The sequence below is a fragment of the Chanodichthys erythropterus genome, chromosome 17 (genome assembly GCF_024489055.1).
Source record: "Chanodichthys erythropterus isolate Z2021 chromosome 17, ASM2448905v1, whole genome shotgun sequence".
In the NCBI taxonomy this organism is placed as follows: domain Eukaryota; kingdom Metazoa; phylum Chordata; class Actinopteri; order Cypriniformes; family Xenocyprididae; genus Chanodichthys; species Chanodichthys erythropterus.
Window position 1 is genome coordinate 11,687,605 of NC_090237.1, and position 15,713 is coordinate 11,703,317.

General features: G+C 37.3%; 1 protein-coding gene across 1 annotated transcript in view; it reads left to right on the top strand.

Annotated features, from left to right (window-relative positions):
- traf4a (tnf receptor-associated factor 4a) overlaps positions 1-12,352 on the top strand; it is a 47,472-nt gene extending 35,120 nt beyond the window's left edge. The window contains exons 3-7 of the mRNA XM_067364522.1: positions 2,860-2,964; positions 3,186-3,347; positions 7,019-7,180; positions 8,579-8,734; positions 10,016-12,352. Of these exons, the coding sequence (XP_067220623.1) occupies positions 2,860-2,964; positions 3,186-3,347; positions 7,019-7,180; positions 8,579-8,734; positions 10,016-10,648 (1,218 nt within the window). The 3' untranslated portion in view covers positions 10,649-12,352. The remainder of the gene's footprint in view (positions 1-2,859; positions 2,965-3,185; positions 3,348-7,018; positions 7,181-8,578; positions 8,735-10,015) is intronic.
- Positions 12,353-15,713: the final 3,361 nt, after the last annotated feature.

Consider the following 15,713-nt stretch of genomic DNA (forward strand, 5'->3'; position numbering starts at 1 on the left):
TCAATGAAAATGAAAGTGTGCGTGTGTTGTTGAGGGTGAGAAGGGGGATGTATGGGAAGACATGGGTGGCGAACGGCCACGTCTGCAGTGCTGTCTCACGTGCTGTTGTAATACAGCAGATCTGTGTGTGTATGTAAATCCTGCCGGATTTGGGCTGATTGGATGGAGTACCGTCTCATCCTTCATCGACTTTATGGCTGAAGGGAAGATGCAATAGCCGCTGGATGCAACGTACACACACAGACGCACGTGTGCACGCTCGTTTCACGGGCTCTAGTTGAGACCATCCATCTCTGTGAAATTGAATTTGATCATGCAGCAGTGTATTTGTGTTTCTGACAAAACATTATTCTCTTCCCTGTCTCTCAAAATCCATTTTACGCTTTGCAGTTTTTCATGGTGTTTATTTATATAGTATATAAGAGTATAAAGGCATCAACATACGACTGACTATGAATGACCACAAAAGCACATTTAAAACGTATAATATTTTTTCAATTAAAAATATTGAAGAATTTTAGAAATCTAGACGGTCCTCTTTCTTTAGAAATTGGGCTTGCTATAGATGATTATACAGTATATGAAATTTCACTTAAAACGGATGTTTGTGTACATTTTCTATTGGTTATGGCAGCAGTAATTCATCAAATTATGATCAACTGATGGAGAAGAGCTTTATAACCAGACATATATCTTGAATTTAAATGTTTTTAGAGCCAGTTCAGGTATGTGGATTGCAATATTGCACTTCATTCATCACAATTTTTTGTGGGTATATTTGCTTAATTTTGTTACCTAATTTCAATTGGAATAATTTAATTACTAAATACAGCAGCGCTAAAACAACAGGGACAATTCATTATTATGGAATTCCCCCACAGTGTCAGTATTGACTCAAATTGTGTCAGAATTACAAAAACTGGGTGTGAATTTAATTTATTTTTAAATCGGTTTCCAGCCCAAGTGAACAATATTGCAACTTCCAGGAAAATTGCAGTGAAATAGAAATGAAAATTTAAAGCACAGATAAAAATTTGTTTTTAAATTACTTTTTTTATTATTATTGTATATTTTTTAATTATTGTTTATTTGCATTTTGGTTTCCTTACAGAGTTTCTATCTGATATCCCAAAATTTGCATATAAATATGTGGATTTGGAACCTTAGTATTGAAGTTGTCACAAGTCGGTGTGGCTTTACAAATGCACAACACAAAAGATACGAAGTAACAGTCTTTAATCTAACAAGATGAACACTCAGAATGATAACATAGGCTTTCCACACATTAAAGGTGCCCTCGAATGAAAAATTGAATTTATCTTGGCATAGTTAAATAACAAGAGTTCAGTAAATGGAAATGACATACAGTGAGTCTCAAACTCCATTGTTTCCTCCTTCTTATATAAATCTCATTTGTTTAAAAGACCTCCGAAGAACAGGCGAATCTCAACATAACACAGACTTACGTAACAGTCGGGGTGTACGCCCCCAATATTTGCATATGCCAGCCCATGTTCCCAACATTATGAAAGGCATTAGACAAGGGCAGCCAGTATTAACGTCTGGATCTGTGCACAGCTGAATCATCAGACTAGGTAAGCAAGCAAGAACAACAGCGAAAAATGGCAGATGGAGCGATAATAACTGACATGATCCATGATAACATGATATTTTAGTGATATTTGTAAATTGTCTTTCTAAATGTTTGGTTAGCATGTTGCTAATGTACTGTTAAATGTGGTTAAAGTTACCATTGTTTATTACTGTATTCACGGAGACAAGAGCCGTCGTTATTTTCATTATTAAACACTTGCAGTCTGTATAATTCATAAACACAACTTCATTCTTTATAAATCTCTCCAAAAGTGTAGCATTAGCTGTTAGCCACGGAGCACAGCCTCAAATTCATGCAGAATCAAATGTAAACAATATAACAGTATACAATACTCACATAATCCGACGCATACATGACGAACACTTTGTAAAGATCCATTTGAGGGTTGTGTAAACTTTGTTTATGCACTGTTCAAGACAAGCGAGAGCTCCGTGGGCGGAGAGCATGAGAATTAAAGGGGCCGCACAGCATAAATCGGCTCCTATTTAATGATGCCCCAAAATAGGCAGTTAAAAAAATTTATTAAAAAAAATCTATGGGGTATTTTGAGCTGAAACTTCACAGACACATTCAGGGGACACCTTAGACTTATATTACATCTTGTAAAAAAAAAAAAAAACATTCGATGGCACCTTTAACAAAGACAACACAGAACAATGAAAGAATTAACAGAGGGTTTAAACACACACAGGGATCATTAACGGAACAAGAAACAGGTGTGTAACTCAATCAGAAAGAGTTAATGGAGATAAACTAGTAATAAGAACTCAGGGTTATGTTAAGGTTCGTTGTGTTTTGTTTTTGTTTTCATTGTTCCCTGTCACTATTTGCCTAAGTACAAGGGTTATGTTAACATAACACAAGTGTCAGTAATGCCTTAAATTATCTGTGAGAATCGCAAGATACCACTGAAAATAATGTGATAAAGATTGTGAAATGTTATGAAAAACTACAAACTAGCCAAGTTACACAGTTATTGTGTTTTATGGTCAGTCATTGTTATAATTTCCGTTTACTCGAGTATTCACACCCATCTGTATGAATGACGTGATTTTAACTAATTATATCAACAGACAATCCCCTTTTAGTGTGGGAGAAGCCACAGGCGTATACTGTGCCATAGTTAATAAGTGAACGTTTAAACCCAGACCTCTGTCCTGTCCTTGAGTGGTTAATATATGAGTGTGTTTTAAGAGAGGAGACAGCGTTGATTAATGTGTCCTTTGTGTAATGTTGTGTTATAGATCTATCCTGACCCTGAGCTGGAGCAGCAGATACTGGCACTGGCCATCCGCTGTATTCACAGTGAAGAGGGCTGCCGCTGGACCGGCCAGATGAAACAGCTACAGGTAATGATGCTTTTCTCTGACACATTCTCTTTGTCCAGTTGTTCTTTATTAAAACTGTAGTCTCCTAACATAGCATCTGCTTGCGATGGCAGTATTGTCTGCTTGCTAGCATTGATTTGTTTGAATGTGGTGTTGTGTTAAAGGGATATTTCACCCTAAATAAAAAAATTATGTCACCATGAATGTACATTATAAAGCATACTTGTCTGTTTCTTTCCCAGAGCCACTTCTCGACCTGCGCCTTCAACGTGATCCCCTGTCCCAACCGCTGCTCCGTCAAGCTGACGCGCAGAGACCTGCCCGAACACCTGCAGCACGACTGCCCCAAGCGCAAGGTCAAGTGCGAGTTCTGCGGGAGCGAGTTCACAGGAGAGGCCTATGAGGTATCGTGGTCAAATCACATCCAAGACAGATTGTTATAGAGTGCTGCAGGTCTGTTGTAGAGTCCTAAAACCTGAAAAGAAGCATTTTAGCATTTCCAGTTCCTTCATTCTTTAAGGATTAGTCCACTTTCAAAAAAAATGTTTCCTGATACTTTACTCACCCCCATGTCATCCAAGATGTTCATGTCTTTCTTTCGCCAGTTGAAAAGAAATTAATTTGATGAAAACATTCCAGGATTATTCTCCTTATAGTGGACTTCAATGGCCTCCAGACGGTTGAAGGTCAAAATGACAGTTTCAGTGCAGCTTCAAAGGGCTTTAAATGACACCAGACGAGGAATAAGGGTCTTATCTAGTGAAACGATTGGTCATTTTAAAAAAATATATATAACTGTATATGCTTTATAAACACAAATGATCGCCTTGCACGAGTTCCCGCTTTCCGTATTCTTCAAAATATGTCCTACGCCTTCCCTATTCAACTTACGTAACGAACGCGGTGCCAGTTTAGTTTTTTTCCGTAAGTTGAATAGGGAAGGCTTGCAAGGTGCAAGGCATTATAAAGCATATACATTTATATTTTTTTCGAAAATGACTGATCGTTTAGCTAGATAAGCCCTTATTCCTCGTCTGTTATCGTTTAAAGCCCTTTGAAGCTGCGCTGAAACTGTAATTTTGACCTTCAATCATTTGGAGGCCATTGAAGTTTTACATACATTCTAAATCGTAAACCTCTTAAAAACGTTTTCTAAATGTCTATTTAACATCTGACATGAAACATATTGCAGATGAGCAAACACTAAAAATACATCTTGCAGATGTAAAGCAGACATCAAATAGACGTCTTCGTGATGTACGTGTGCTGTGGCTAACACAAGCTCAAGATATTTTCACGTTTTGTACTATGACAAAATACATTAGTAATACCTTTTTTAAGCTTTTACATGTCTTGAAAAAGACACATGCTAACTTCCTATCAAGTGACTAAATGGGAATACAGAGGTTGTCACAAACTGACTTTGCTGTGTTTACACTCACACTTTATTCTAATTCAAACTTTCCAACTTTATATAAGGATTTAAAGAGTTCTTTACTTCTGCCAATTGGATTTAGACTTGTGTTCATTTGCGAAGATTATCTAGATGAAAAAAATCATAAACTTTTGTTGGTCACAGAGCTCATCTTCTACAACAATCCAGATGTCAATGGAAAAATCCTATCGGCTTTTGTTGAAGGAACCCGCGTGATGCTAACTTAATCTCTGCAGCACTCTGTTGTTTGGAATATTAGTCTTTTAGATGCATTAGCATAGCTTTCTTGTTTGATTACTGTCAGTTTGTCAAGTCATCTTCAATACAGATTGTTTCAAAGCAGCTTCACAGTGATAATAGGACAATTAATGGACAGAGATTGTTTTGGCTTTACAGCAGCTCTAAGAAAAATGTATTATCGAGATAAAGTTGGTTTTTGAAGTTCCGTTGTTTATTATTAACTTAGGGCCCACTTAAATGACACCTTTTTAACTGAAAACAGAAGACTTTTAATGCGTTTTTGCCGTTCATTTACGTGTTTAGTCTAAAGGTTTGTGCGTTTGAATGTGTATGTGCGAAGACGCTTAGTCTTTTTTACAAAGTGACATTGCCAAATTACAGAAAAATTAGTCGTTTCTGCGGATATATGCAAACTGGAATCATTTTGAATCAATTGATATAGAGTCTGTGCTCTATAATATGAATTGCTACATGAAGGAAGAGGCCTGTGTGCTTCTCACCATGGTGTAATTCTGCAATGTGTGAACTCTAAGAATTCATAATTAGCAAATTGGCAGCTTGCTATCATAGTAGCACAAGGACCAGGGTTGTTCGCTAATATAGTGCCACTCCTATTTTTATACATGTAATAGAAACCTCACATTGTATAATAGAGGCATTTAAGCCTTTTAATTGCATTTTATGAGAATCTTTCTTGTGTGTCCTGGATAGGCTGCAAAATTGCACTAAATTGTTACCGTTTATGATTAAAGAACCGTTTTATATGGGATATGCCGCTTAACAGCCAGTGGTGATGTTTGTCTGTCTCTTTGCGTCATGAAATTGCTTGCAAGGCAGATATTACACAACCATTCTAATTAAGGCTAGAATACCCGATTTAGGGTTTGGGAGAGTCGATACTAGTTGCCAAAAAGCCAGTCTGCAAATTTTGGGCATTCATAGTTGACATTTCACAGAAAATTTTCACAGGGGATTTTAAACATGTTTGATATTTTGAGACAATTTTAGAACACATTTTGTTTACTTTTGTCATTCGTCTCCTAGCAAGGAATTGCATGTTTCTGCACGAGTTTGTGTTTGGAATGACTTGAAAGTTTGTTAGTGAGGCATTTAATGTATAATGCCCAGTATTTCTCAGTAACCATTTATAAAGTCGATACGTGTATGATTCTTAGAATTCTTACTTTTTGGCATTGATCATATACTCTAAAAATAAAGGTTTCATTAAAGAACAAGTTGGGTTCCTCAAAGAACCTTTATTGGAACAGTTCTTGAAAGAAGTTTTTTCTTCACTCTTAAAAATAAAGGTTCTTTATTGGCATTTACTGTTCCATGAAGAACCTTTAACATCCATAGAACATTTCCATTCTATTGAAGAACTGTTCACTTAAAGGTTTTTTGGGGAACCAAAATTGGTGATTCTACCCCATTTGAAACCTTTATTTTTAAGAGTATAGTGTCAAGAACTTTTTAATAATCTGAAGAATTCCACTCTAAACAACCTTTTGTGCAATAGAAATGTTCTATGGCTGTTAAAGGTTCTTAAAGGGTTAGTTCACCCAAAAATGTAAATAATGTCATTTATTATTCACTCTCATGTCGTTCTACACCCGTAAGGCCTTCATTCATATTTGGAACCCAAATTAAGATATTTGATGAAATCTGATGGCTCAGTGAGGCCCGCATTCAAAGCAATGACATTTCTCAAGATACATAAAGGTATTAAAAACATATTTAAATCAGTTCATGTGAGTTCAGTAGTTCTGCTTCGGAGCTTTACGAATCGAATCATTGATTCAGATCTCCTATCAAACGGCTAAACTGCTGAAATCACGTCACTTTGGCGCTTTGAGTCACTGATTCATAAAGCTCCGAAGCAGTGTTTTGAAATCGTCCCATCACTATATTGTTAAAAAGTTGAAAAATATTGTCGTCGCTTTATTATATTAAGGTAGAACTACTGAACTCGCACGAACCGATGTAAATATGTTTTTAGTACCTTTATGGATCTTGAGAGAGAAAATGTCATTGCTGTGAATGCAGGCCTCACTGAGCCATCGGATTTCAACTAAAATATCTTAATTTGTGTTCCAAAGGCCTCACGGGTGTGGAACAAAAATCATTTTTGGGTGAACTAACCCTTTAATGGGACCATTGATGCACCATCTATAGGCCCCCTCTACACTGTAAAGACTGTGTTGGGATGGGTGTTGATGGTTCAGCCGACAAAAAAAGAGTACCACGACAGTGCCAAACCATATAATTTCATTTATTCAGTACCTAAACTAACCTAAATCTTCAACACTGGTTTTTTTTGCAAGCACTGGTATTATCTTCAGAAAATGCAAATCTAGTTTCTTTACTTCCTCTCACATCTCCATCCCTTTTCATGTCCCTCAGAACCACCAGGGCATCTGTCCGCAGGAAAGCGTGTACTGCGAGAACAAGTGTGGTGCAAGAATGATGAGGAGACTATTATCCCAGCACACCATGACAGAATGCCCCAAACGCACGCAGCCCTGCAAGTACTGCGGAAAAGAGTTTGTCTACGACACCATCCAGGTGAGTGACACGGCACAGCAAACCTCTACACCCAAATCATTCAGTGCTTTGACTTTGGCTTCAGCTGTGGTCTTGCATCTATATGACAGAAAAATGGATACAAATAGTGTTTGCTTGTTGACTTTTTTGTGTGCACGTCCAACGCCGGGTGCTAATGGAACAGTAGCCGCTTAGTGGTGAATTAAAGGGGTTTTGAGGCTCCACAGGGTGGGATGGCAGTGGGCCTGTGACTACATAAATGCTGGCTTTCATTCTAGATTCTAGGTTTGGTGCCAACCACAGCTTGGACTGGCCTTGCTTCTTTTCATAACACCTGCGTTCACACACATAGAGATATACATCCTGAAAACACTGTGAGATTCAGCAGCCCAGCTAACACAGACACACTAGCTCTGTTCCAAAACACTGCCTCGCCACATCTGTCATGGAACGTCATAAGTGACCGAAAAGGAGTGCTCTACATAAACAGCAAATCATACAAATAGCGCTCTGCATGAAAGACTAGATTTGTAGGTGATTTTCGATCAATTTTGATGTTAGCATGTTGCTAAGCTAACAGAATGATAGCCTGCTAAGCATAAAATTACACTGAATAGGGCTGCACGATTAACCATTAATATACCTATAAATAAAATAAGTAATAAATATTGTACAGCCCTACAAATAAGCACAGCAAACCTGGAGCTTTTTAAAAAAAAAAAAAAAAAAAAAAAAAAAAATCACATTTTAGCATTGACAATTTCTGTCAGAAAGAAATCACAATTTGATACTTTTCAGTACTGAAGGAAAAATATGTACATTTTTGTTTACATTCGTCATTTTTTGTTATGTTTACATTTCTCTCATGTTGTCCGCCATCTTGGATTTCACTGAGCATAGGGCGTTTAAATGGATACATTTAATGCTGCTTCAGAATTTTGTTAAAATGAGGGTTAAAATTTGGTTAAGAGGCAGCATAATTAAGTCGCCTACCTTTTTGCACAGCACTTTGATGCCTTATGAATGCCTATGATGCCTTAAAATACTGCCTCTGTAGGCACCCGTAGGTTTTGGAACAAAAAAAAAATAGATCTTTTAATTTCCTTATACAGAGGAGGATTCACATTTCATGTTTTTTTTTTTTTTTTTATGCGTTGTTATTTATTACTTTATGACTAACATTTGGCCTACACTTCAATCCAAAGCCTAAACTTTCATTAGTATGCGAACCGAACCCAAGACTTTTGCTTTCCTAGTGTCATGCTACAGGAACACGAGTGCAGCGACTCTCATGATGATTTCATGAATCCATGCATATTTTAGCTCTCACGCCTCAGTACTCAAGCTGTTATTGCTCAAGAAATCACAGCACAACCTACAGATTCACGTCAATGCTGACTGTCGCCTTTCATCTCCCAGAACCACCAGTACCACTGCCCTCGCTTTCCTGTGCAGTGTCCTAATCAATGCGGCACCCCAAACATTGCACGTGAGGATCTGGCGAACCACGTGAAGGAGAGCTGTGGCAGCGCGCTGATCCTTTGCCCCTTCAAGGAGGCCGGCTGCAAACACAGAGTGAGTTCTATGCTGTAACTTCACTGCATTTAGTATGTGATGCCTTATGCAGTTTTCCTTCCTCCACACCTGTAAAAAAAAAAAAGTCTGTATCAGTAAAAAAAATTCTTTGAAGCTTATAGTAGAAGACTGTTTTTAAGGATGGGCTGTGTTCTGTGAGATATCATATTTTCTAGTTTTTTAGATCAAGGGAGTTTGGGGAAATAAGTTTTTAATGTACTTTGCAGGCATCACTGTCAACAACGTTACTGTGGCGTGTTTCTGGTCTCCTGTCTTTACTTGCAGTATAAAGTCCTGAGATTATGGAGAACTAGCGGTGCTAGTTAAAAGGGGGAAAAAAATTATTTAAAAGGAATTATGAGTTTATTCATTGAAAAAAAAAAAATAAATACAAATTTAAAAATATAAATAAATCACTTTTCACAGTTTTCAAAACACAATTGTTAAACGTAACAGTAAAATAATAAATCATTTACTTGTTTGTTTTTATTAATACGTTGAAAAATATAAGTAAATGTAACAGTGAAATAATTAATCACTTTTCAAATTGACAAATAGGCATATTTCAGTTGTTTTTATAATTCAAGTTTAAGTACTTGAATTAGTTCAAATGTAACAGTAAAATAATTTATTAATAAATCACTTTTCAAATTGGCAAATTTGTAAATACTTAATATTCTTAAATCTTGCATTTAAAATGATTCATTAATAATGATTTAAGTAAATAGTTAAACAGTAATTAAATGATTTTAAATATGTTGTTTATCAGTTTAAAAGGGATTTTTTTATTTGTTAATACATTGAAAATTGTAGTTAAATGTAGCAGTAAAATAATTAATAAAATACTTTTCAAATGTACAAATAAGTAGACGCATTACAACTGTTTATATAGTTCATGTTTCAAAATTGAGTTAGATGTAACAGTAAAATGATCACATTTTAAATTGACAAAGTAGATATTTTAAACTGTTTAATTAATCAGAAAGTCATTTGTAAATGTTTTATATTTTTAAATGTTGCATCAATTCTCAATTTATTAATTAGCTAGTTTAAAAAAAAACATTATTTAAACATTTTTTTAAATATGTAATTTTATTTGTCAGCTTGAAAACCTTATTTATTTATTCACATTTTTATTTTTGAATTAATACACTGATACATCGATTCATTGATTTGTGTCAAATTAAATATGATGTCTACAATGATGATCAAGGTCTATATTTTAGTCAAGATTCAAATTCACGTTATGCTAATGTAAATGTTCTGTGCTCTGTTTTATAGTGCCCAAAGATGGCAATCGGACGACACCTGGAGGAGAGCACAAAATCCCACCTAACCATGATGTGTAGTTTGGTGGGGCGGCAGCGGCAGGAAATCATGGAGCTGAGACGTGAAATGGAGGAGCTGTCGGTGAGTCACGACGGCGTTCTCATCTGGAAACTGACCGACTACTCGCGTAAGCTGCAGGAGGCCAAACTCCGCAACAACCACGAGTTCTTCAGCCCGCCCTTCTACACGCACCGCTACGGCTACAAGCTGCAGGTGTCCGCATTCCTGAACGGCAACGGCAGCGGAGAGGGCTCCCATCTGTCCATCTACATCCGCGTGCTGCCCGGCGAGTACGACAACCTGCTGGAATGGCCCTTCTCCTACAAGGTGACCTTCTCCATTTTGGACCAGAGCGACCCGTCGCTGTCCAAACCTCAGCATATCACGGAGACCTTCAACCCTGATCCCAACTGGAAGAACTTCCAGAAACCGTGCAGCAGCCGGAACTCGCTGGACGAGAGCACGCTGGGTTTCGGCTACCCCAAGTTCATCTCGCACGAGGAGATCAAGAAGAGGAACTACATCCGTGACAACTCCATCTTCCTCAAAGCTTCCATAGAGATCCCACAGAAAATCATGGCCTGAGGACGTTTATTGGGACGTTTTGTCTTGACGTATATCTTTATGGACCCTTCTTCCTCTCAGAAACTCTACCGAAAGACTCAGAGCTCGTCTATCTGGTTATTTGGCTGGTTTTGAGGTATCTACATGTAGAAGTGTTTCGCAAAATCATCACTTTAAAACGTTTTGGATTTGCTTTCTAACACTCTCTTCCTCAATTTACAGCAACGCCTTTGGACATTCAGTAGTGCCTAGAACATTTATTTTAATTTAAATGTTATTTTTAAAGCGTGATTTATGTTATTTCTCTCACAAATGTCAAGTGAACGATTGAAGCGGACTGTGAAAGGCTATTCGTAACCTTTGCACTTTGAGAATGTTCTTCGGAGGCTCTGCGACACGATGGCAGGCATTCGGCGTACACACACTAACCCTCTTTTTACCCTTTTGTGTACACGTTTTCGCCCAGCACCGGTCCTTGATAAGAAACTCAATGGAAACTCAAGAGAACGTTCATTTCCTGTTTAACTCGTTTTAAGTAAACTAACAGCTGTGAACTAAATGTAGCTTAACTCGCTCTAGCGGTTCGAGACACAACGGTGCATTGTAGTATTTGATGATACGTTATGTTTTTCAATGCTAGATTACATTTGGGACCGATTCTGAGGTGCTAAGGCATGGTGGCAAGCTTTTTTCGTCATTGTACAGTGGGAAACAACACTTTTTCAAGCTCATGCACTCCGGTTTGGATCGAAAGCCATGCGAGAGATTGTTTACATTCAGTCTGTGGGTGTTTGTGAGGGTTGCATTCACAGGTCACATGATCTTTGACACGGACCAGTTTTTTGTACTGTATACCTGTATTCTTAAACAGCGTGCGAGGGCTTGTTACGTTGTGGCGGAAAGACGAGCAAAAGGAACCAAATTTTTTTTAATATGTGAAAAGAAAAAAATGTGAGCAACCTGTTGCGTTTGTGTCATAAACAGAGGGGGATTTCGAATGTGAACTCTGGACTCATGCTCAGTTGACTCTTTCTGTTCTTTGTCTTACTCTGTCGGTCGCTGGCAGATGATGAGTAGAAAGGTGCGGGTACTCGCAACGGCCGCCCCAAAGCGCGTCGAGTGCGAGGGCGTCATATTCGAGTGGCGCTGGTAGCCATGGTTACCCGTGCCCCGCTAAAACAGCATGTGAACGAGAGGAGAGTTCTTCCATGTGCCTGAGGAAGATGAGCCTTGTGCAATATGGCTGCCATTGCTCCATACAGGACTTTGTCGATACTTATTATATATTATATGTGAATACTAATAAATAAAAAAAACATGCAAAAGCACATTCTTCTTCACATTTAATCTTGCTATGATACCAGCTAATATTTTGCAATGATTTTGAGAAAACCTGGGGGAAAAAAAAACAAAAGACATTTTTGCTAAGATTCTGTATTTTACAAAGTACTTCAGATGTTTTCTACAACTCTTTTTGACGATGAGTTTCGGGGGGCTGTACGTTGACATTTTATGGACCCTTTTTATGTTTTACGTCTGTCGCATTTGCTCGGTTGTTTTGTTTTGTCTGGTTTGGATTTTGCATATTATGTCTGTATTATTTCCTCTTGAGAAGTATTTATTTTAAAGCGCCATGACATAAGCTTGAAAGGAAATGGTGCAGATGTTTTTATATGTTGATTTGATGATTGCTTGTCAGATATCACTTGAAATAAAACTATGTCTACAAGGTCTGCTCTGATCAGGTGTCGTCTCTTAAATGTTGCTGGAAAAAGCCCTCTGAGCTCAAATCTAAAAAGTTTACATGGCCCGCAGTCGCAGATTTTTACCAATCCCGCAGGAGCCGCCCACAAGACCAGCAACACAAAGCTTTTGTAGAAGAAACAACCCACAGTTGGCCAAAAAAGAACAGTATATTCTCCGATTTAGTCTCAACTAACTTTCAAAGCTTTCCATTCGCCTCGTTCAGACTCAGTCCAAATCCAATTTGTGTGCATATTGGAATCAAATCATATTTAGCAAGTGTGAAGGACAAAAAAATCAGTTTACAAATCCGTTTTGATCTACATTCACATGTGGTTTGAAATCCTATTCAAGTTGAATTTCTGGAAATCTGTTTGTCTGACCACTCTGGTTTTTGCGTGGTTTATGGCTACGTTCACACTGTCTAAATCTGGATTGGAATCTGATCTAAAATAATTGACTGTCCACATCTGTTCAGATCCCTTTTCCAGATCCGCCAACAACAACAACCACAACATGAAGGGGTTTGCAATACAGATTTTGTCTCATTTACAACATGATAATATGTAGCTGCTGAGATGGTATACGTGGCTTTATTCTATGCTGTCGTCTCTGCCGGTTTGCATGTCTCCGTTATATTGTCATTTTCTGCTCGTTTGGCACATTGCAACAACACAACCTTGTTTCTGCAGCAACTTTCAGCATATTTCCTATAACAATGTCTTACGTTTATATTTTACCTGGTGTGAGAAAGTCACATAAACCACACAAAATCCGATCAGATCAGAGCAGTCAAACTGAAATGTGATTTGAATAGGATTTCAAACCACTTTTTTTTTTTTTTTTTTGCCGTTCACACTTGCTAAATCTGATCGGACTGCAAACGGATATGCCCAAAAATAGTATTTGGGCTGACAGTCTTAACAAGGCTAAATACAGAACAAGGTTAAGACAGTCTGAACAAGACTTTCAAAACTTTCTATAAGACTTGTTCAGACGGTCAGGCTAAATTGGATTTGGGTTATGTGCATATCCGATTGGAGTCCGATCAGATTTAGCAAGTGTGAACGGCAAAAAAATCACATGAAATGCGATTTTTACAAATCTGTTTTCAGCTACATTCATATGTGGTTTGAAATCGTAAACATGTCAGATATTGTTATAGGAAACATGCTGAAAGTCACTGCAGAAACAAGATTGTGTTGTTGCAAAGTGCCGGTCGAGCAGAAAATTACAATATAATGGAAACATGTTGAATTCTGAGAACAGCGGAGACGACAGCATGGAATAAAGCCGAGCATACCAGCCTCCTATGTTTCTGCCGCTGCCTCAGAAGATCTTGTAGTCCAGCGCAGCAGCTACACAATGTCATGCTGTCAATAAGACAACATCTGTATTGCAAACCGCTCCATGTTGCTGTTGTTTTTGGCATATGCCTACCAATGCAACAACATTACCATAAAAACCAACAAAGATATTCCAGAAAACAAAGAAAGCCATGGGACAAATCAGATCTGAACAGTTACAGTACATAGGGTGGACACAATTTAGATCAGATACACAAATAATCAGATTTGCTGTAGTGTCCACAGTGTAAGATAAAATAAAATAATGTCCAACCAAAGTTCCCACAGTTGGGAATAACAGGGAGTTGTGTCTGGAAAAGATATAAAATGGAAACTTCTATTGTGAATATGCATTTTCTAGTTGCACTTAGCTCTGAAAAATTGCATCAGCTACTCTTTGGGAGTGCAATTGCTATGAAATGATAAAAAAAAAAGTTATATTTAGTGATCACAAACTGCTGGAAAAGTTATGGAAATTCATTGGTGAAAAGGTGTGGAAACCTTTAAAGATCTTTACAGCTACAATTTGGCTGAAATGTCTCACAATGTCACAGCTTCTTCTTTTTTTTCACTCCATTTCTAAGCAGTCATGACGAGTGCCAAGTCGGCACAGTTTTTATTGCTTTGTTTTAACAATAAGTGAAAGGGGGCTGTATCTTATTACTACACTCACATCGCCTCTACATGTGCTGATCTCCCCCAGAGATGAAGGGGGAGGAAGTGAAGCAGACATGTGCTCAACTTTGATGTTGTGCCAGAGGTTTTCTCTGGACTCTGTACGGGTGAATGGGAGTTTTTCGAGAAAAGAAGGCATAGAAGGCTTCTCACAAGTCCCCCAAAGGAGAAAAGCTGCTCAGTTAAGACAGGCCAACCCTGAAACATCACTTTAAAACTTTGTGTTGAGACCTAAAAGTTGTGGAAGGGTCATGTATATAGTAGCATTCAAAAGCATGAGTTCAGTAAGATTTTTTAAAAAAGAAATTAATAATTTTATTCAGCAAGGATGCAATATATTGGTCAAAAGTGTCAGTAAAGACATTTATAATGTTATAAAAGATTTTTTATTTCAAATAAATGCTGTTCTTATGTACTTCCTATTCATCAAATAATCCTGAAAAAAATGTATCTCAGTTTCCACAAAAAAATATTTAGCAGCACAACTGTTTACAACATTAATAATAAGAAGAAATGTATCTTGAGCACCAAATCAACATACTGGAATGATATGACACTGAAGAATGATGCTGAAAATTCAGCTTTGCATTACAGGAATAAATTGCACTTTAAAATATATTAAAATAGAAAACAGATATTTTGAATTGTAATACTATTTCACAATATAACAGTTTTTACTTTGTTTCCAATAATATTTCTTTATTCAATTTTTTATTTATACTTATAATTAAATGTATATATATATATATATATATATATATATATATATATATATATATATATATATATATATATACAATATCAGATAAAATGTATAATCTAATATAGCTGTTAAAGGTGACTTGCACATGTTAAGAAACTGGAACTCTTTTTAAGTTATATTTGAAATGTGGTTGTGAAGCTGGGGGTTTGTAATGTGCAAACTTTGTTTTAAGAAATCATATTTACATATTTCATGACATTATACTAGCTGAAAGTGTGGCTTTGAGAGTGTTCTGAGTAAGTTTCTCCAACCGTATCGTTTTCCACAGCCATGCTGAACAGAGTTATTTAAAGTTAACTGCAATAACCCAAAGGCGTATTGATGGCCCCTAAGTTTCCTGGCACAGGGAGTTCAAACAGCAGCCTTGTGCTCTTCTAGGGCAGAGTTCAGTGAAAATAGTAACGTCTAATTACACATTAGCTCATACATGTTTCTCATTCAGAGTGGAACAGTCACGTGTGGCACAGAGCCCAGCTACAGGCTGCTCAGCGCTCTCTGTGTGTCTCAATAAAGCCTCTCTCTCAAATTCAAGGACTAAACTCTGTTTATGTTTTCCTAC